General features: G+C 26.5%; 1 protein-coding gene across 3 annotated transcripts in view; it reads right to left on the bottom strand.

The window, feature by feature from the left end:
• The window catches only part of LOC111628988 (protein outspread-like), a 68,695-nt gene that overhangs the window by 3,600 nt on the left and 41,202 nt on the right, over window positions 1-23,893 (bottom strand). For all 3 annotated transcript variants that reach the window (XM_023372848.1, XM_023372850.1, XM_023372849.1), the window contains 15 exons: window positions 21,868-22,019; window positions 16,807-16,909; window positions 12,960-13,275; window positions 12,835-12,883; window positions 12,413-12,747; window positions 11,954-12,174; window positions 10,933-11,022; window positions 10,600-10,809; window positions 9,842-10,387; window positions 4,774-7,992; window positions 4,626-4,703; window positions 2,432-2,557; window positions 2,206-2,353; window positions 319-442; window positions 99-231 (listed from right to left, as the gene is read on the bottom strand). In XM_023372848.1, the coding sequence (XP_023228616.1) occupies window positions 99-231; window positions 319-442; window positions 2,206-2,353; window positions 2,432-2,557; window positions 4,626-4,703; window positions 4,774-7,992; window positions 9,842-10,387; window positions 10,600-10,809; window positions 10,933-11,022; window positions 11,954-12,174; window positions 12,413-12,747; window positions 12,835-12,883; window positions 12,960-13,275; window positions 16,807-16,909; window positions 21,868-22,019 (5,850 nt within the window). The remainder of the gene's footprint in view (window positions 1-98; window positions 232-318; window positions 443-2,205; window positions 2,354-2,431; window positions 2,558-4,625; window positions 4,704-4,773; window positions 7,993-9,841; window positions 10,388-10,599; window positions 10,810-10,932; window positions 11,023-11,953; window positions 12,175-12,412; window positions 12,748-12,834; window positions 12,884-12,959; window positions 13,276-16,806; window positions 16,910-21,867; window positions 22,020-23,893) is intronic.

Here is a 23,893-nt window from a genome sequence, read left to right as displayed (position 1 = left end):
AAAACCCACACAAAATTATTTCATTATAGTTTTATACAAATTTAATTAGAGTATATTTAATGTGAAAACATTATTATTAATAAACAATTATGACAAACCTGAAAATTTGACTCTTGCAGTTGGCACTGAAGAGCAATTAATTTCTCTTCTAACGATGCATTCTCCAGACATTTCACAGAATATTTTTCTGATAAGGAAAGTATATCTTGTCTAATTTCTCCCAATTCATACCTTCGTTAAAAAAGAAATTTGTTTTAATCTTTCTACTGTACTAAATCTCATTGGCTTAGAAATTCAATATATAAAAACAATACTCACTCATACTCTTTTCTTGAATTTTTATTTTCATTATTTAATTGCATTTTTTGTATATAATTTTCTTTAAACTTAATAATTTCATTCTGAAGTTCAGCCTTATGAGCTTTCTTTAAAGCTTCTAATGCTAAAAAAGTAATGTCAAAATTTCAGACATTATAGTTATATAAAAAAAACATCATAGATAATATTTTTAATATCATATTAGAATTAATATAACATTAATTTTCTTTATAAATCCTTATAATTTACATATATTTATAAACTATTATTATTTTAATCTTTCAAACAAAGATTTGATTATGATTATTATAAAAATATCTATCAACTTTAAGACAGAATTTTTATTAAATAAATCAGATGGTTTCAGAAATCAAAGCTACAAAAAATAAAATAAAGTGGAAAAAGTAAACAAGAAACTTCTTTTTCTAATAAACTTCATAAGTTTGTATTTAAAATTTTAAATAATAAATTTAGAAATGTGATAGTACTTGTTAACTCCATCTACTAATTAAAACAATTTATCATGTTTTCGCATCTAATGTTTTGTAAAATCTGTAAACTCTATTTTAATTTGTTAATACTGTTAACTCAATCATAATTATTTTGCCTTTATTTGTACTCTCTTCCAGGATAAGGAGAATTCAAGTCAATAAATGTACTTTATAGTTCGTACTTTAAACTTAAAAATATTAGAATAAATTTGCATATATTTAAAACATGTTTAATAAAAATCTTTATAAACTTTTTCTGTCTGTTGATTTATATAGAATCAACTTGAAAATATTACTTTTCTTATATATATTTAAAAGCATTGCGAAGTTTGTACTATGGAATTTCAATTTGTTTATCGACTTATCATATTCTCATAATGAGAATTCCCTAATACTTACAGCATTTACTATTTAAAATTTACCCATAAAAAATTTCAGTTAAAAGTCAGACATACAAGACTAATTATAAAAACACGAAATGTGTACACAAAAGAATTGAAGATAATCATCATGTAGTTTCTTTTTTACTTTATAAACAAAAAAAATTTCTTGTGAAAAAGTGAATTATATCACATTATTACTAAAACTAATTTTCAGACAATAGAAGATAATTATTTTCCTGTCATATCTATATGTTCTCTTCAATTAGCAACCTAAGAATTAATCTTATGTTTATGATAATATATTGTTTATAATGACTTGTTTATGATAGTAAAAATTCTTTGTCATTATTTTAATGTTTTGCCTCAAATAAATTAGAAAAATCATCATATTAATTGCTGTAAACATTAAGACGAAGGGAAAAAAGTCATTACTTAATCTGAATACTTTGTTTCAATATTTCTAACAAAAATTTATTATGACATAGCACAATTATTTTTTTAAACTTTTGTTGAGTAAGTAATATAAGATATATGCTATTATAAAGCATAACAGTAAATAAATATAAATGATAAATCATAATACAGTATATAATAAAATTAGTACAACAGAAAAATGTGTTTTTGTTGAGTTATTTATAAATATTAATGAAAAATTAAAAATTTAAATTGCTACTAGCAGATAAATCTATTCAATAAACATGTCTTCAAAATGCAATTTTTAAAAATATATTTTAGGTTTCATATTTAATTGATAATTTCCAAAGGAAAACAATTATATTAAAATTATTTAAATAATTTCAATAATTACAGACATTTGAAAAGAAGGTTTATTTTATAGAATTAAAGTGTTACTATCTTTTTACGAGTCTTCACAACTAAATTTTGCTGCTAAATTGAATTTTAAACAAATGGAAAGGTCATACCTACAAAGAAAACCACATGTTTCAATATTTACATCTGTTATAAATATCTTTGAAGATTATGGAATATAAGAATAAAATCCAAACAACTACCTGTCAACGTAGCTTGAGTTTCTTCAGCAAGAGCTTTTTCTTTTTCCTGTTCTAACGAAGCAATTTCTTCTCTATGTTTTCTTTCTAATTCGGCAACAGTGTGTTGATGGAACTTTTCCATGACAGTAAGGCCGTTACAACAAAGACACTATAAAAATTTTGCTTTAGTTTTAAAGCTTTAAAACTATTTATTATAAAATGATGAAGCATAATAAATAATAACTACTTTTAACTGTTCAATTTCAGAATGATAACGCTTTCGAACTGCTTCTTCATTAATTACGTCAACATTCTGAGATAGCTTCTGTTCATATGCACTTTGAAGACTTGAAATTTGTGAATCATATTCTTCCTATTAAAATAAATAAAGTTCTACTATATATTCTTAATACAGTAAACTGTTTCAGAACAAAAAAATGATAATTAGGAGAATCTTTTATTGCAAAAAAAGTAAGGTATGTTTCAAGTTTTCAGAATAATTATAAAAAATTTTAAATTTTTCATAAATTTATAATGATCTTTAAAACTGAATATGCTAAATGTTATCAAAATGTTATATATAAAATCAGAAAACAAGTTAACTTATTTACAGGAAATTCAAAATAGCAATAAGAATAATGCAGAATAATAACACTTTTATCAAAATTTTTTAATTTTAAAAGAGAGAAAAACTTAATTGAGAAATTAATCTAAGCCAAAAATTAGCCAACATCCAAAACATTCACATCCTCAGTGCTATACAGTTTGTGCACTTTAACTTTTCTACTGTTTGCTTTTTTCTTTGTGAGTTTTGTCTGCATATGCCAAACGTATATCATTACAAGAAACATAACTTTTTATAAAAAATTTAGTATTTGATAAAGAAAGATATAATAAATCAAATATATTTACATTATTATAATGATGTACATACTTATTACTACAAAAATTCACAATAAGATAATTTTTTAGGTTATTTTTAAGCTAGGTTTACATTGGTATACAAACTGCCTGTTCATCTTCTTTCAGTGATTGTGCAACTGTTCAATCAGTTCATTAGAAGTTAAATATATCAACTTTTGACAAATATACAAATTCTAATTTTGTTCTATATAGAACAAAAATAAGACTTCATAGTGATACATATAAAAATTCTTAAATTTTTTCAGAAATGCTTCATAGAAATTTTGTCTAATCTCCACAACTTTATGCTATTAAGTCATCTTCCTCCATGAAAATACAATGTTTTAAAACTACTCAATCTCTTCCTTTTAATAATGATTCAATAAAATATTACTTCACATAAGATTATTTCATAATATAATGTGATTAACTTTTAGTTAATTTTGAAATTTGGTCTAAATATAAGATTAATACAAGATGGTGGCATCATTTAATATTTATTTTTGACTAAAGTAAGGTGTATAATCTAGCATTTAGTCTTCAGTTAGGTAATATAATTTGGGCTTTATATTATACACACTGAATTCTCCAAATTGTGATCTCTTTCAGATTTTATATACATATATTACATCTAATTATCATAGAAAATTTGGGATATTTTCACGTTTTTAAAATAATTAATATTTGAACTTAAACATAGTTTCAGATTACTTCATTATTGCTAAAATATAAAAACTCAAATTCTATTTATTTCTGTTTATAAAAATAATATTTGAATTTGATAAGCTAAACATAAACAGAATCAAATTCAAATCTATCAAGATAAAAGTGACAATTTCATGATGAGCTCAGGATATTTTTCTTCTAATTATTAATTAGAGATTCAGACTATGTACAAAAAATTATTTAATTTTTGAGTCTATCAATTCATCCTTTTTCACACACCACAGAAGTAGCCTTTTACATCGGTTTGAAGAAATCACTTCATAAAAAACGTATAACAATAGGTAAAAATTTACAATTAAAAACGATCAGACGTCACCACTAGAGGGCTTGAACCTGATACTGAAGGTATAAAACTTGGCAGTTGGTGAGAAGATTTACTTAATTTTAATGTAAAGGCGTCAGATACCTAAAATGAAAGGCTGACGTCTGATCGTTTTTAATTGTAAATTTTTACCTATTGTTATACGTTTTTTATGAAGTGATTTCTTCAAACCGATGTAAAAGGCTACTTCTGTGGTGTGTGAAAAAGGATGAATTGATAGACTCAAAAATTAAATAATTTTTTGTACATAGTCTGAATCTCTAATTAATAATTAGAAGATAAAAGTGATTTTAAAAAATGTTTAATGAATATTGATAGAAAAATTAAAATTCTTTTCCATATTTAAAAGCCACCGTTAAATCAAAAACAGTTTTTTCTTTGTGTTTTGTGTGATTATTAAGTTATATGAATAATGTTTATAAAATATAAATTTTAAGAACAGAACATTTAAAAGTTTATCTTGTTTCCAATTTAGATTTTAAGGCTTTACCTTTAAATTTTGAATGTGTTTCTGCGCAAAAAGCAATTCTCGCTTCATTCTTTCCATTTCATCACCATGGTCTTTCTCCTAAAAGATTTTTTTTATCTTTTAAAATGTATCTAATTTCCTACAAAATTGGATTTAAAGTAATATATACCTGTTTTAATTTTTCCTCAGCATTCCTTCTGGAAAGTTCTCTTTCTTGCTCAACTGTTAAGTTTAAATCACCCAAGCATTTGGAAAGACTTTCCAAGTCTCTGGTTAATTTCTCACAATTGTCACAAGATTTGCTTTGTTTAATGTTCCTTTCAAGGCTTTTCTTAAGTTCTTGAATCTCTACTTCTGCTTTTTGACAATTTTCACATTCATATTTTTTATTTAACTCATATTCCAATAATTGCAGTTTTTCACTATTTGCTTTTCTCTCTCTTTCCAAATCATCTTTGTACTTTTGTTTTAAACTAGTTAGATTTTTAGTGTTTTCTTTACACATCATTTCAACATTTAAATTGGCACAAACTCTATTGCAACACCAACTACACAAAATATTTTGAATAGACACGGGTTGAAAAAGTCCAAGGCACCACTTGGCCGAAGAAGAAAGTCTCTCGCATATTACGGTTTCGTTTACTTTATTACTGTTAATATCTACACTGCCAAATGAAGACATATGCTGAATGTTATCAATACTGTCTTTTAAAAATGCTACACTTCCGATTATCATGCTGTTCATCACTATTATCGAAGCTATTTCATTTACGACGTCAGTAAAAAATTTTAAATGAGAAGCACCATAATAATTTTCTTGCGATTTTAAAAGAATCTCTCTCATCTCGGATAAAAAGTTGGTCGTGTGCTGATTAACGGATTTACAAATAGAATAATTTAATGCATAAAAAACTTCCCATTCGTATTTAAGAAAACTTGTTTGTTGATTTTCAATTACTAAAAGCTGATTTTCCAATTGTCCTACAATCTGCGATACTATAGAATTCATTTCGGAAAGTAGTATTTCTTGGTCATTTTCTAAATTTAAATGACCGACTATTTTAGTAGAACCATCATTTAAATAATCAAAGAGTTCTTTCTGCCTTGTATTTACAAATTTTTTCGTCAGTTCCGATAAACTTTTACTTTTTTGATCCACAATTTCAAAATTTTCACACAAATGATTACACATTTCTTTATATCTGTGTTCTTTGGAATTTTCATTAAACAGAAAGCTTTCAGATTCTTGATCACAGGAAAATAGTTTTTTAGTGAATTTTATTATATTATTTGAATCGTTTTGAATTTCTTTATTTCCCGAAATTGATTTTTCTGAAATATGATTTAGATGTTGTTCTAAGAATATAAGCATATGATTTATTCTTATCAAATATTGCCTAATTAATTCATATTTATATTTTTCAAAATCATTTAGTTTACATAAAGTCCTTGCAACTTCTTGTATAAGTAACAGTTTATATATAATGGCAAAAAATTCTTTTTCTTCTTTATTGGTTGAATTAAATAATTTTTCGGTATCAACGGAACACATATATTCTAACACATCAATGATTTTGTTCATTTCGGTATCGGTTTTTGGATAATTTTCTGTATTTGAAGATATTTCTTGGTTTCTCAAATTTTCTAATACATTTTTCAACCAGGATAACAAAGATTTAACTTTTTTACTGAGATGATCTAAACATTCTTTTCCTGACTGCGGATGATCCAGCTCTCCTCCATCGATAGTGCTTAAATCGGTCATGCTTGCCGTCACTGATAATGAACTCCATTCTTCGCTTTCTTCAGCTACGTCAGTTCCATCGCTAACTTTTACTTGTAATAATATTTTTGGTTTTTCTGAAACAGATTCACTATTAGACTGATTTAGTTTGTCTACTAGAGAAGATGCCTTTTTTACTTTTGTGTCTAAATTATGTAGTCTCAAAAGCATTCCATGGGCCTCTCCACAATCTTGAGACGACCTTCTCTTCTGTAAGCTTTTCTGACAAGAGGAAGGTGACTCTAAGCTATCTGCATTTTCATTTTCATTACTGCTTCTACAGTTGACTTCTGATTCTGGAGAGGTCTGCAGAGCAGTTTCCAAAGTAGTTATTTTTTGTTCTAGTTCGGTTAATTTTACTTCATATTCTTTGCTTAAATTTAATGCTTCTTTTCCTTTTAGAGAGCTACGTCTTCTTTCTTGTTTTGCTTCGACTTTAGCCAGTTTCTGACGAAGAGCTCTCAAATTACGTTCAGACGTTGTAAATTTCATAGTTAAATCATCGACTCTTGCTGTCATTAATGCCATTTGAGAATGATGTAACTCTTCCATTCCTTTCATGTCCTGCTCAAGTTTGAAACAATGTAATTCAAGCTCATCATAAGCATTGTGTGCTTCTCTTAACTGTTTTTTTAGGTTTCTTATTTCTTCCTTAGCTCTATCATATTTGCCTGTCAGTTCATATTCTTTTGAATTTGCCTCATAGCCAATTGAATCTTGTGAAGTTTGATCTTTTTGTATATCAACAAAATCTGATTTCTTTGAATGATCATCTAAACTTTTTATCTTTTCTTTAATGGAGCGATTTTCTTCTATTGCCTTCATTAATTCATTAGATATTGAACCAATTTCATTTTCTTTCTTTTCCAAGTTTCCATAAACTTTTCGTAATTCTCGCTTATGCTTTTCTAATTCTTCCTGTTTTGTACCACACAATACTTCCAAATCAGCAACACTGTTTCTCAATTTAATCAGTTCAATATCCTTCTTAAATTTCTTTTCATTCTCTGCTAGAAGTTCCACTTCTTCACACAATTTAGTACTTTCCTTCCAAGTAGACCATAAGGTATCTTTCTTTAATGGAGATTTCTCGAGCTTTGCTTTCAATTCATTCAACTGTTTCTTATTTTGTTCCAAAATTATTAAAATATCTTCGCTGTCTACATCTTTATTTGAAGTAATTGCTTTATTTTCCCATTCTGCTTTTTCTTTTTTATATTTTGTTCTTAAAGATTCATATTTTAACCTATATGATTTTCCTTCATTATTTGTAGAAACCTTCTTTTCACAGTCTTCCAACCTTTTCTTCAAGCTATTGTATTTCTCGACAAGGTCGTGATAACTTCCTTTTAAACTTTTTAAATTATTTAACTCTGCTGCTTTTTCTCCTACTTCTTCCTCTTTCTTTTTTAGCTTAATTTCAAGTTCACGGCAGTGTTCTTCAAGCAAATTCATTTTTTGCTCTTTGTTTCCATCGTGCCTTTCCAAATATTTCGTTTTTCTATTAGAATCATTTGTTTTCCTCTTCTCATTTTTATTGTTTATTATAATATCATCTGTCGGATGATTATCATCATTATCACTAGCCATCAAGCCGGAATGTTCCTGTCAAGAAAAAAATACATATAAAAATCATTTCTTTAATAGAAATATGAATTAATAGGAATTATTAAGAACTGAAAATGTTAATTTTCTATTTAATTCTCTATAAGTAAAATTAAACAATGTATAAATTTTAAATTTGTAACAAACTGAAAATTATTATTGTGGACTTAATTAAAAGTTAAAATAAATTATTTCTTATTTATCTATCAATAACAACACACATTAAATATTTTTAAATTTATTCTATTATGAATTTACAATTATTATTCACTACTAAATAAACATATTTTTATGTGAAATTCAAATGTAATCTGTTAAAACAATTATAAAATTTGAAAATTGTTAAATTAAGAAAGGGAAATTCTTAATTTATTTTTCTCAATATATAGTAATCAAGAAAACCAAGTTAATACAGCTTGTAATTTACGAATGATTAATGGCATGATAGGACAAGGGCACTGAAGGCATCCCCAGTCAGCACCATATGAAACCGAGGATGATTATATCATATTTAAAATATGTCTGGAAGGAGAGATTGGACCAGAGGCTCGGGTAGCGTAACTGGCAACACATCTGCACAGTAAGTGGGAGTTGCAGGTTTGAGTCCCACTCCAGGCCAATTCTTTTCTTCCAGAATATTAATTTAATTATAGTTATTAAATTTAATAAGAGATGGGGCCTAACACCTCTCTCTAGTGACAAACTATTTAGTAATTAATTAAATATAATTGCAAAAAATTAGCCCAATGTAATCTAGTGGATGTTTGGTTTTACAAATTTATTGGGTTTTGAGGTTTATTTATGCATGCATGGCATCATTTTAAGATTTTGGAAATTGATAAAACAATGATCTTTAACTCAATAATGGTTTAGAATGGAAAAAATTATTTTAAAGTTATAAGTTTTAGAAAATAAATTACAGTGGAACCTTAACAAGCACCTCACATAATGAGTATTTCATATAACGAGCAAAACAAATTGTAAAAATTTGACTTGCTTAATTAACAAGCGATGTTTTGCATAATGAGTGACAAGGAGAGGGGAAATCCCGGATTATATGCATGCTCCATCAGCCTGTGTTTAGCACTCGTTCTGCTAGCATCTTAGTGTTGCTTGTGATCACATATTTTTCCAAACTTGTGTTCATATATATTACATATAAGCATTGATAATCACAGCCAGTTATATAATAAACATGCCATCTTGTACTAAATTTAATGACCAATTCCAAATTAAATTTTAGAAATTATAAATAATTAATTTTTAATTTAGACATTATTAAATTTAATACGAGATGGCAGCATAACTGCCTATCTCTAGTCAAATTAACTGATTTCTAATATTTAATTATAGCCTTTACATAGCCCAAGAATTCAGCATATCGTTTGGCATCTTCATCAGACATTATCTGTGATTTTTTGTTTTCTGCAAATCGAATTTGCATTCCAGGTTTGTTCATTCCACACTAGAAGAAAAGATGAAGATGATTCATGCTTCTTAACAATGTATATTGTGTAATTTTCTTTGAATAAATGTTATATATAAAATATTTGAGTATTTTTTCGGCATGGAATGCATTATCATATTTTACATTAATTTCAATGGGAAAAATTGTTTTGCTTAATGAGTGTTTTGCATTATGAGTAAGATTCTGGAACAAATTATGCTCATTAAGTGAGGTTCCACTGTATAATTAAAGCTACAGATTTAAAACAAATATTTGGGAAACATATAACTATTTATATTATCTAATTTTGAAAAATTTTTTTAAATTAGACAAAAATTAAACTAGTGTTGTTGTTTTATAAAGCAATAAATAATTTTATTTTTAGATTCATAATTTACTCACATAATATATTCCTTTCCGATCAGAAAGTGAAAGCACACCATGGAAACTTGAATTTGAATTATCACTAACTCCACCATCACTATGTTCCACATCAATTCCAATTTGATGTGATTCACTACCAGATGACCAAAACTGATGACTAGCTCTTGATCTGGAGCTTGATCTTGATCGTGCTCTTTCCTTTACACGAGATATGGCTGTCCTATTCAGTGGTGGAGAAGGAGGAAGTTGTCTTGGAGATGAAGACCTACCTATAAATTCACCTTCATCCACGACAGAAAAATATTCTGAATGATCATCACTTGATGAAACATCCAAAGCTTTATCAGGTTCATCTAAAGAAGGAGCTGGACTAGGAGGAGTTCCTGTTCTATTCGAATTTTCTTTAGAATAATTATCAGCATTTATTTCTGAATTACTCTTCAGATCAACAAGAGTCTCTTTCTTATTGTTCCAAATACTACCAATATGAACTAATGCTTGAATCCAATTGTTTCTAATCCCAGCTGTGACTGCAGATAAAAGATGCTTTTTATCATCTGCCATCTGAAAAATATTGAGACGTTATATTTATGTATCATATAATAAATTTTTGAAGTGACATTTGTACTCCAGATCTGTTGATCAAGTATCTACAGTTTATGCTGTATATCTGTATAAAACATATTTTTTTACCTTAAATAATTGGTTCTAGAAATTATTAAGATTAAACTACTCATCTTACATTAAAATTTTAAAATATATATATAAATTCTTACTGTTATTGTAAATGCATAATTTCTGTCAGAATCTGTTTCAACAACACTTTTCACTAATCCAATATCAATAACTCCATCTAAAACTCCAGATTCTTCAGCTGTTGGGTCTTGATAATATGCAAGTGATGAATTTTGCAAAACAAACCAATGTTTGCACCACCCATTTATAATGTTATATCTCATTAACCATCCTTTCTTTAGAAAAATATCCTGCAAAAATTAAAATTAATGTATCAAATAATTATTCTTTTCATAAATAAACTATTACTGGAAATTATGTAATTAATGAGTTTACAAAATTAACAAAATGAACAAAAAAAAAAAAACACATACTTCAGAATTCCTTTCTAATCTGTTTTCTGTATTTGACAAGCAACATACAGAAATTCCATCTAATCCACATCCGTCTGGATCTCCTCGTACCTGAGTAAAATTAACATTTGAAAATAAATAAAAAAATAAATTATTACACGATAAAATACATTCTATAAAATGTCTATTTATTAACAATGATGGTTTACAATATAAAATTCTATACATTAAGAATAAATTGTAGATATTAACTTAATAAAAACTTGTGAATGAAAAAATTATTTTAATAAAAATTTATATATCATTATTTACAAAATATCATTAATTTTAGATATTTATTTCTTTGTAACAAGTCTAGAATATGATTCTTTATTCAAATTTTATCATGTTAAATCATCTTAAATTTAAAATCTTTTTTTAGGAAGTTTAATGTTAAAAATTATATTTAAGATGAATAAAATTATTAACAACATAATTAATAGAAGTATTAATTATGAGTAGACTATGCTTTTGGCAAAAATTTTTTAAAAATTTATGCAATTTAACCTGAAAAAAAAACAGTACATAAATATAGAAAAATTGTTATAAGAAAAATTGAATACCAAATGCAATTTTCATAAATCTATATTTATATGAATTCTAATAACGTTTTTAAATTCAATAGAAGTATGAAATGAATTCACTCTTTTTGAAGTATACCTGTATCATTATAAGAATAAGTTTCTTAAATTTTATTTTCATATTTTCAGAACTTCTCTCATAAGAAAAATATTTAATAATTGTTAATGTCAAACTTAGATGCAATTCTTTCAGACAAAAATTTTCCTTTATTTACCTAATCAATAAAATTATATCAATAAAAAAAATTACAGCAGACTTTTACTACAGTATTAACTTCAAATACTGTAGATATTTACTTGTACCACATGATGCAAAGAAAGCTTGATCAAAACAAAGAAATATTACAAATCAAATTTATTATTATTTTAATTAATGAATACAATTTATACTGATAAAATTTAAATTGTACTTTCATACTTACTTGACAATCTACTTCATTATCTTGATAAAATTTTATAGGAACTGCAGATTTTTTATTGTCTTTTCCCCAACTTACACCACCATTTTTACATGATGTGGAATTCAAGTCATCATTATTGTCATTCAATGGAGTAGAGCTAATGTAATCTGTTTTTAAATTGTCTCTGTTTTCTGACTGATTTTCAGATTTAGCATCTAGTGTCAAGGATTTCATAACATCCACTATAAAAAAAAAAGATTTTATTCTTATGTAAACTATTAAAATTGATATAGCATATTGAAACAATCTCATTTCACAAATTATTACTATTTTATCAATAATAAATGTAATAATAAATTTGTTTCAGTAACTAAAAAGAAAGAATAATATATATTTAATATGTATAATTTTAAAATAAGGCATGTTTAGTTATATTATTTATAAGATTTTTAAAATTAAATATATAATTTGTTTTCTTGCCTTTTTCACTGATATGCCTCTGGCGTGACAAAAGTGGAGAATGACAATCTTTCTGTATACTTTCTAATGATTCATATTTTTTCATTGATGGCACATCAGATAAAAGTAAATAAACAGGATTGTGATGATAATTCTTTTCTTGTGAACTTGAATTGGTTTTTTTAATTCGAAAATCAAGTCCTGACCAATAACCCAAATTTTCTTCTCGTATATGCAATGGCGGTACCATTTTTGATACCCCATCTGAACGGCTTCTCTGACTTTTCAAACCACGACTCTCCCTCTTTAAATATCTCCTACTCTGACCTTTTACTGCTTCTAAATTTTCTGTACTTCTTTTAAAAAAAAAAATAAAAGAAAAATTACTTTATAGAGTCTCTTTAATTTTTGGTTTTATTTTAATTATTAAAACTTTACTTTACTTTTCATTTGGCAAAACTTCACTGTGAGTTTTATTAACAACTTTAGAACCTAAATAAAATTTAAAAATTAATTATTTTACAAGAAACAATTTTTTAAATTATTATAGAGTTATTTATTTATTAACTTTTTTCATTTGATGTATTTATAATGCTATTTTTTTCTTCAAATGAATTTTTATCATTTAGAGTATTGTTGGTGTTCTCAGTAAGAACAAAATGATTATGTAAATACTCCATTACAGAGTTACTCCTTCCTTTATTTACAGGTGTAGAGGTAAGATTTTCTGACTGTGATTCTTTGGTGGGAAAGACATCATCTTGGTCATTTAATTTTGCCCAATTGGATTCTTCTTTTTCATAGTTATCTGTATTGCAACTTAAAAACCGTGGACGACTTCCAAATATTCTATTTTCATAGGATACTTTATTTTCTTTCGTTTCCTACAAAAACAAATAAAAAATATTAATTAAAAATCAATAAAATTGAGATTTAGAAATAAAAAAATTATACAGAAGTATTACTTAATAGAACAACATTTTCCAGATAGATTTAGGCATAATAGTTAAGCTTTATTATTTGTCAAATTTAGTATATAAACAAGTTAATATATATTTTATTGCCATAAACATATTTTATTGTTAATATAGCTCAAGGAAGTTTGGACAAAATTAATTTCCTAGAGTTAACATTTATAAACACAGAACAGCCTTGAACACTAAAGTTTATCATAAGGAAACTGTCATTGAATAAGTAATTTAAACTAAACTAATTAGAGTAATAGCTAACAAATACAGTCTCTCAAAAAATACAGTAAATGCATTATTAAAGCTTCATTAAACAAAACATATTAAAGAAGATAAAGTTTAAAATAGTTCTAGTGGTAACAGGGAAATTAGTGGTAGCAATGGCAATGTCTTATGCCTAAAAGGTTACAGGTTTAGGAATTTAAAGGTTTCCATCTGTAATGAGCATTTTAAGAAATTACTTGCAAGCTAGCTAAATCAGGTGCTTACACTTTAACGCAATTTAGGTGCAGTTTATTTTTACATAAGCTCAATAACCAGATCTATTGTCAAAAGGAATAAAGAACATTTTAATTCAGTAGCTTATAGGTTTATTATTATTATATCTCTAATGCAATGGGCTTGGCAAAACAGAAGTTACTGTGCACTGAGACAAACTAGCCTTATTGCAGCTATAGCTACAGGGCTGTGAGATGACTAAACCCCCCTCAGCTTAGTTATCAGCACCCATATATGATATATATAACATGTACTTTCTCTTTCATCATGTAAACTTAGGCTATTGTTATGTTTTTAACACTGACTGTAGCTAATAGGATTAATGCTGGCTGAAAAAGAAAAATATCTGTCATTTTTTAGGTTTGCCCCTTCTAGCTCCTCAGTGATTTACTTCTGGCTATGGGACTGCTTATTGAGGAATGTAGAGCAAGAAACACCATCAAAATTCTGGAGCAAATATAAATTTATGCACTATCTAGAAGTATCAAAATTATTAATGCCAAAGAAGATATTATGCAGGATAACTGAAAGCCAGTTTTAGACAAAATTATCAGCAGACTCTTAAGGGAAATAGAATAAACCTAATAGGCAAATATTCTTAAAGTTCCTAAAAGCATTAGTTTTTAGCTCAACTATTAGTATACATTTTAATTTTAAATACTAGTTTCAAGTGTTAAAGCTTGCTTTATTCTTTAAGGAACCCTAAAGATATTTTTAGAATTTTACAAGTATGGTGGAATTTGAAAAATATTACTCTGTAAATGTTCTAAAATTTAATTTAAATAATTTTGTTCTGGTCAAAGCTGGTTCTATTTTATATAAGCTATGCTTAACTAAAGACAGCTCAAATTGAGCCAAAAATATTCTTAAAATATTGCTTTCTAAGGTTGTCAAACTTAATCTTTATGGTTGATATTTATCTTCTGTAATAAGTATCCTTTGCCTAAATTCATTTTTATCACTTTCAGTGACTGAGACCAATTTTATATGAGACACCTGTATAAAATCAATACATTAATTTATCAGTTTTATTTCAAAAATTTCTTTTTATAAAATAAGTTACTTGTCAAATTCCTTCAATAAAATTTTCTTCAAATTATCTTATCTATATGTGCAAAACAAATTTTTTACAGAAAAATGTTAAACTTTTTATGATTGAGTTTATTAGGCATTGTAATTAACTTCAAAAAAATGTACACATAGTTGTTTGTAAGTGTGTATGTTTACATTTTGTTTACGTATTTTTAAATTAAAAATTATTTCATATTTTTTTTTCTTTTTTTAATTTTTTTAAGAGGCATGTTATTTAAGGATCTATTGACAGAATAATTTGGTTCACTGACTTAGCTAGCTAGCACTTGTAAGTGTGGGAAATGAATAAAAACTAATTATGATTAGTTCGTGAAATCTTGTTTGTTCAATGATAAGATTATATTTCATGATTACATTAAGAATGCATAATTATTATTCAATTATCTAATCTAATCACTAATTAAAAAAGTAAGTTTGCAAAATTAATTTCTTTATTGACTTCGTGAATAACTTTTTTTATTAAATAATATATTGGTAAGAATTGTAAAAATGTTTGATCAACTACAAATAATTTTATTTTACAAAAAATTACTATCATTAAACTTTATTTACATTGATAGATAAATAAATAATTCTTCGTGCATTTTATTGCAATTAATAATTTAATCATCACGTAAGCTTAGATAATTGACCTACTTTCCATCAAGTGCATCTGCCTAAGGATGACTTAGTGATAAAAGCACCTATAAAATCTGAATATATCCTATAATCAAAAATTTTATTATAACAGAAGTATGTCATGCTAAAATCATTATAGAGAATTAAGTGGAGGTCAAAATAAAAAAAAGCTATTTTACAATGTAGTTTCAATAATGATAAAAAAAAACTATAAAAGCACTTTATTGAATGATTCAAAAGGCAATATTCATTAGATTATTCAAATTGTATTTTGAATTAAAGTAAGTTAACTTTAATAACATTAATTATTTTGTTATATTTAAGTGTTTGTTTATTTTTTAATTAATTTCATCAAATTAACCTGCATTTTGATTCTAGTATTTAAAAAAATTTATTCCGAATATAATTATTAGTAGTTTATAAACAATTTTATTCTTATCTGTAAAACCTGTAAAATATTGTTGAAATTATTACTTTAATATTTGTTATATAATTTTTCAAGATATATTTTTAAAGATATGTATACGCAAAAGTTAACTGAATAAAAGGACTAAACAAATTACCATGAATTGCACTAAATGAGTCGTATGATATGAGTGTTGCCATAAAGTGCAACAACAAAATAGTGCAGAGCAAAACTACCCTAAGCAGGATATTTACTACATTCAGTAAATTTTAATGTATACTTTAAAATTTTACTGTAGTAAATACCTATACATCTAAGAATTTAAAAAATGTTCAGTTGTAGACTAAGTATATTTATGGTGACTAAATTAAAATTGTTACTTGGAAACAATATATCAACATTTATGGAATAACATTTATCTAATAACTACGTGAATTTTAAATACTATGTTGTTAATATATACTAGGCTTGGACAACTCGCGATGGAATATGATCTACTGGTTGATCATGGTTGGTGTGTTGGTTTGATGTATTCTTGTTAAAGATAAAAAAATATTCTTTAAGATTTAAGAATATAACTAATTTATAATACTTGTAATGCATTACAGAAAATATGAAGTATTAGAAATATTACAATTAATAAATATTTTTTATTAATCATAATTTTAATGATAAAATATTAATTACTAAAACTGTTTTCTTATTTGAAAATTCTATACACTATAAACTATTTTATACTTTTAGTGTGTTTTTGAGAATACAAAGTTTAAAAAAGAAAAAAAAAACATTTTATTTCTGTATAACTAAATTGTATATTAAGACGGTTTACTTACATTTTCAGTTATTAAAGTTGCTTTCAAACCTGGAAATGTCGCATTTCTTTTGTGCTTTCCTCGAATTGTGTTCTTTGGATAACGAGACAATATATCAAACCACCTACACAAATTAAATTAATAAAATATTCTTAGATCAACTTTTCAAATATTTTAATTTTAAATAATTACATAAAATCCTAGTCAAACTTTTAGTAAAAATAATCAAATGACATCACAAGATTTTATTTGGAATTTTTAATTTTCCTTTAGTCCAAATTACACATCTTTTAAAATTACTTAACCATATTACAGCCTAAATAAAATCCCATTTAAAAATTATATAAGTAATGTTTTAAATATAGACAAATTCACATAGTCCAATCTTTAGTTTCCTGAATATGACCCATTAACCATAGTAATTCCCAAAATAAGAATGGAGCCAATGTTCATTTGTCTATACTCAAATTAATAGTTACAAGTTCATTATGAAGTAGAACATTATACTTATAAACCATTAGAAAATTAAATTATAATGGTTTAAACATATCTTATATTTGAAATTTGATATTTTTGCAAGAAATTTGGAATTATTAAAATCAAAAAATATCACATCATCAAAAATTCAAACATGTCATTTGAAGTTTTTATTCTGTTCTATTTTACTTAGAGTTTCTGTTTAACATTCTTCAGAATGGCATATGCTGCATCAAACAAATCACCTCAATGTTACTTCACAACCAATAACAACATCATTTAAATAAATACTTCATGTCTATACTCAGTTGAGAGAGCAAAACCTATCTTTGTCAGTTGAAAAGGCAGTGCTGCAAATTTAGTTTCTGACTGGTATATTAATTTCAAGCATTTTCACTGTGAAGAAAGGATAGCAATAGACATGTGGAAAGGTAAGGTCACTGGTTAAAAAACGATTTTACATGGGGAAAAAAATGATATACAAAATGTGAAGAGTTTGTCTGCACAGCCATTAGAACCACAATTCATTGATTCTTTTTAATTCTCCATAATTAAATCCATTCTCTGTAATATAAACAACAATCCCAATTTATCAAATTAAAGTAAGTAAACATTGCATTGTGTATTGAAGGAAATTAGATTTGTGTTTGATTGTCAAAAATGAAATTCAAGCCTGCCTGCAGTCCATGTAGTTTTGAATTTCTGTTTCTAGTTTTGAATCATCTGAACTGATTACATGGAGACATCATTGGATTGGTTTTAAGTAACGATATCATCAAGAAAAGAATATTTATTATTTGAATGAATCATTAATACTGATCATATGGCTCTTAATTGTTAACAAGACAGCATTGCACAATCTTATCAATATGCATTTCTTTATGGTTTGTCATCTAGATTATTTAATCTAAATGGTTGTGGAAAACACAATCTGTGTCCATGAAAGCAATGAAATGAATTTGTGGATGGTGCTCTCCTACCTTTTGAAAAATGAATCATCAGAAAATGAATCAGTAAAAGATTCAAAACCTTTATTACACTCATCACGTGTGATTCTGCTTTCATTATGGATAATCATAGTAAAATCGCTCAGAGTATCATAGTAAAAAAAATTTTTAAACAGATAGAACGCTGTTTAAAAATTTTTCACCTGAAACGGGTCTTAGAAGTATGGAAAAAATCAGCTGGGTGAATATAAAGGTAATCAATTTTTGTAGAAGAGAAAAGATAAAATTCATAACTGGTTTACTGAGAAAGGAATATCATGGAAGCCAAAACAATTGAAACAAACTGTTGGAAATAGTGAAAATATAGAAGCTGAAGTATTTGAGTTATAGTGTCAATGACATGAATAAATCAGCAGGTCATCATGTATTACATCTACATCATATATCATGCAGAACTTAACTCAATTGAATTAGCCTGGAGACAAGTCAAAGGTTACATTGCACATCACAGTAAAACTTACAAGTTGGATGATGTCAGAATTTTATTTGAAGAGGTTATATATACAACACCTATAATATAAATATTTAATTCTATAATAAAAATTGTATAAATTTGTGTTTTATCCACATAAACTTGAATCTGAAAAAGATGGCATCATCAATGTCAATAATTCTGCTGTATTTAGTTACACTATTAAATAAATAATTCTGAAATGATTAAAGATTACACATTCAGGATAGAATACCTTTGATGGCCAACAAAATACATACCATGTTGCAAAATAACAATATGTTTCATATCACTTTGACATACTATGAAATTATAAAATACAAACTACAATATAGTTTAGTAAAAATAAATCAACAGTAAGATAAAACAAAATCATTTTAATTTAAAATAATGCAAAGCAAAAAATTAATAAGCATTATTAAAAACATGAAGAGTGTGTTTAAAAGATCAATTGATCAGATGCAATAACATACATTTTTCTGGTAATATATTCAACATTCTCTTTTCATTGCATCCTTTTATTTTTCTATAAGTCATAAGCTTCCATTCAAACATTTCATTTCAGTAGGTCTAAGTGAATCAATGAAGAGCTTTGTATAAATTACATAAATATGTATAAGTATAAATTAATCAAAATGGTTTTGCAAAAATATTTTAATTGATAAAATATCTTTGGAAAGTTGATATTTGGATCACTGAACAAGCATGCATATATGCATATAATAATCCAAAAAAATTATTGCTTATTTAAAATTAATTTGAATATAATTTGAATAATAAACATTTTAATTTGGAATACATCAATCTATAAATATAATATTTTTGAAAAATTGATAAGAATTATTTCAAGTAATGTTTAAAAAAAATTTTATTTCATATGATAAATTCCAATTATAAAAATTTTTTTAATCTAAAAACCTTAAAAATGACATCTTAAAGCTGCTTTTTAAATTCAACTTGCTTCCATTATTAATAGTATTATAGCCGTTTTTAGCCCGATAATATTCGGCTTTGGTTGATGTATAGCTTCCATTATGTCAATTACTCTATAGAATGTAAGTAAACAATCATACTTTGTAAATGCTGAAATCACTACTGACATTCACTTAAATATTACAAATATGTTAATATCTCATTCATGTAATATTCACACTAAATTTTAATCATTGAGCAATATTCATCATTGTTAATGAATGAATAAACAGGATGTAACTTAATTATAAATCTAAAGTACTTAACTAATTTTGTACTAATTATGACAATTTGAATTAATTGTTAGCTATGGTAAAACTGATATATTATCTGCAATCTTTCTTCAAAGAGCATTGGTGTTTCCTTTCTCTATTTACTCTAAGTTAAAATGACCTCATTTAATGCTGTTTCGTTTAGTGCTTTGTTGTCTAGGAATGCATCTTACAGTACCTTTTTCAAATACAGTAAGACTCACTTAAGTGGAGTCTTACTGTATTTGAAAAAGGAACTCAAACTTTGATTTGCATAGAACTGAACTTAGAATGCATATGTGCAAGAATTAGTTTCAATAAATTAAGCAACATGACAGATGGACCAAAGCATGCTTTTTGCATTCTGGATCTTCACACAGCAGTCTTATTACTGAAGTGTGAGCATTTAGAACAGTGTTTCTCAACCTTTAATGAATTGTCACCCCCTTCAACATAGTATAGCCCCCTTCAATAAAACCGTTACATAGTATTGCCCCCTTCACTTCAAAATTCCGATGCCAAGGGCCAAGGCTAACGCCAAATTTGTACTGCATTGAATAGACTAGTGACTAGTATAATGTTATTTGTTTAATTATTGTACAATATAACAAATAAAATATCTAATTATTCTTAATATAATGTTTCGCTATATCGCCCAGAAAATTGTTTTTCACCCCCCCAAAATATAAATTGTTACTAATCGCCCTTTCAACATGGAAAAACGCCCCATGGGGGAGATATTGCCTCCACTGAGAAACACTGATTTAGAAGAAAGTACAGAAAGGATCTTCTCACTGCAAATAGTAGTTATAAATGGTAAAACAAATTTCAAGAGTCTGAGCCAATCACACAAGTGATAAAACAGTTGATCATATCTAATAGCTTCTTCAGACTGAGGAAGTAACTGACATGATAGTATGGCCACAAGCAAAACTTGCTGTAGAAAACAGTGTGGTAAATTCTGCAGAAATGCCTTGTTCTCCATCCATTCATATTCAATTAGTGCAGACTATACACTAAACAGTAAGGTGGCCTGCTTTATTTCTTGGTCATACATTATGGTCCATATCAAAGAGGATAAAACATTCAAACAAAAACAGTTTCACTTACTGTTTCAAATAATTAAAGCTTAGAAACATTTATTGAATACAACAATGCTAATTGCTTATATCATTTTGCCTGTTTATCATCTATTATTTGCACACTTCAACAAGTATATCAAATGTTATGATCAAGGCTGACGATAAATTTACTTTCCTCAATTTTTGTGCATATAAATAAATTCAAACTACTGCACATATTAAAAGTGACATTGATTAAAAGTATAAATATTGAAAAAGCTGTAATCAATTGAAAAAAGTTAAGAATTGTAAAGTGTTCAAAACCCAGATCAAGATTATTGTTAATTTTGAAAGAAACAATATCAGGTAAAATGTCAAAATTTGAAAATTATATTGCATAACTTTCTTATCTACATATTATTCAAGTGTTATGACTTTGCACTTGTGTATTATATATGAATTAAATTATCTATAATAAACTAATTTGTTGCATACAACCCTTTCCAATGTTCAGAATTGCAATATTTCAAACAAAATTTAAAACAGAACTTTATACACAAATATTAATTTCTATATATTCACAATCTTCTTTACAAGCACAATGATTTTGAACAAACATTCAAAATAAAAAAAATAAACAATTATTAATTCAACTACTGTCATAAAGTTTCATTTAAAATATAATCACAGGTTAAACTTTTAAGACTAAGACAATTATACAGTAACTTCTGTTGAAGTTATTGTATAATTATACAAAGGAAATATTTTTTTAAATAATTATTTTTTGACTTTAACTTAGCATGCAAATTTTCAAATATTCTTTCTTATGAAAAAAGATCTTTATTAAATATTGTTGTTATTACCATTTGCTTTCATCTCGACAGGTTCCTTTGATAAAATGAACTTTTTCTGGTGCAGTAATTGCTAAAGCAAATTGATTGCCAGTTATATCTTCTGCATCAGCAACTTCAAGGACATGATTCATATCTATCACTGCTTGAGGTACTGTATCAGGCTGTAAAAAAAAAAGTCACACAATTAAGAATTTTTTGCAAGTCATTAACAATAAAAATTCTGACAGATATTATTCTATTAAGTAAAGGGAATAAACAACATACGTTTAAATTTAATATTTATTACCAGATGATACTTTTAAGATGTATAAAAATTGTATATACCATTTACATTTTATATTAATAAATTATATTTCCAAGATATTTAGTCATTCACTATGAAACAGTTAATAAACTTGCTATTAAACAGTGTCTGGAAAAACAATTTTAATTTCCCTGATTTTTTCAGGTTTTACAAAATGTGAAGTGAAAAATTCCATGTATTCTCCAAAAATTCAAAATTTACCAAAATATTGTTTAGCAAGATATAAATATTTGTAAAATAAATGTAAATTGCAAATTACAATAATCTCATACTAAATTCAGCTTGAATTCATTAAAAATATATTTCTAAATTCCAATAATCATTTGTTCTTGCTAATTATATAGTACAATAATTATAACACTTCATGTACTCACTACTCTTCCTCAGAGAATGTGTAATTTTAGACACCACTATTAAAAAATTACTAAGGTCCATGTGCTTTCAACTGACTACATCCATAATATGAAAACATTAGTTACTATTTTTAAAAATTATTTAAAATCAAACAAATTACGTGTTTATAATAAACAAAGTAAATATTTCAGTTCCAACTTATTTTGAATTGATTGAAGGATAAAGTGCATTTCAGAATTAATTCTGAAAGTCAGATGTGTTTGCAGGAAAATCACCACATTTGCAAAACTAAACAGATTAGTTCTGCAATTCTGTGTTTACGTAATATATTTCAGTATTGGAGAGTAATTGGCTGTTGACTTCACACCATCCTTTATTTTGAACTAGACAAGACTGCAGGGCCTTAAAGTCAGCCAACATCATGGAGGCAAAGAAGTGTTGAAATCTGCACTTCTAAAGGTGGGACAAGGACAAAGCAGTGAGGATTAGAGAATTAGAAGAGGAGGCAATAAATATCTGGTTGGAGGGGATTTCTGCTTGGTACAAGTGGAAGATAAAGACAACTGTAGAAGCAGGAAATCAAGAATAAGGTTGAAGACTGACTTGGCCAAGAGAAATACATTATTGGTGTTCTGCCAGACAACAACCATAGAAACAGAGGCCAGGGACTGTGACCCAAAAAGCAAGCAAGGAAAAGGCTTACAGACTAGATTAAATAGTTGTGTGTGAATTACACAACTATTTAATTCTCCAAGCTTCAGATCACCACAAATAATGCCAAATATCAACTAGAATGATGTAAAACTTATCACTATTGACTCTTGAAAACAAACATGTTCTGAGTAATGAGAAATCAAGGTTCATTATCAGTCCAATTTAAAAAAATCTGGGTTTGACAAATGCAAGGAAAATCATTTTTGCCTTAGTATGTTTGGCTTACCATAAAGTTTGGCAATGAAGCTTTTATTATCTGGCCTGTTTTTTGTGGTTTTTACATTGTTCAAGTAAAACAGATTCAGCACTATTTACACTGACATTTTGGATGAATGTTTCCTACTCACTGACAGTTTAGAAAAGATACTTTTATATTTCAGTATGACAATGCTCCTGTGCACAAGATGAAGTTTGTACAGGAATGGGTTAATGAGTTGAATATGAGAAAGCTTGACTGTCTTTCACAGTTCTGATCTAAATCCCATTGAATGTCTTTGGAATAAATTGTATGTCAGCTGAAAGCAACACCAACTCACCATTTCAGTGATTGACTTCACTAATTTCTTATGGAAAATAATTCTAGTCAAAACATAATTTCAATTTCTAGTAAAAAGTATTCCAAGAAAAGTAGAGGCTGTTAAAGCAGTAAAGACTGGAACCATT

This window comes from Centruroides sculpturatus, unplaced genomic scaffold (genome assembly GCF_000671375.1).
Source record: "Centruroides sculpturatus isolate CEXI.00-Female unplaced genomic scaffold, Cexi_2.0 scaffold246, whole genome shotgun sequence".
NCBI classification, from domain to species: domain Eukaryota; kingdom Metazoa; phylum Arthropoda; class Arachnida; order Scorpiones; family Buthidae; genus Centruroides; species Centruroides sculpturatus.
Note: the sequence above shows the minus strand (reverse complement) of the source record. Positions and strands in the feature narration are given on the sequence as shown.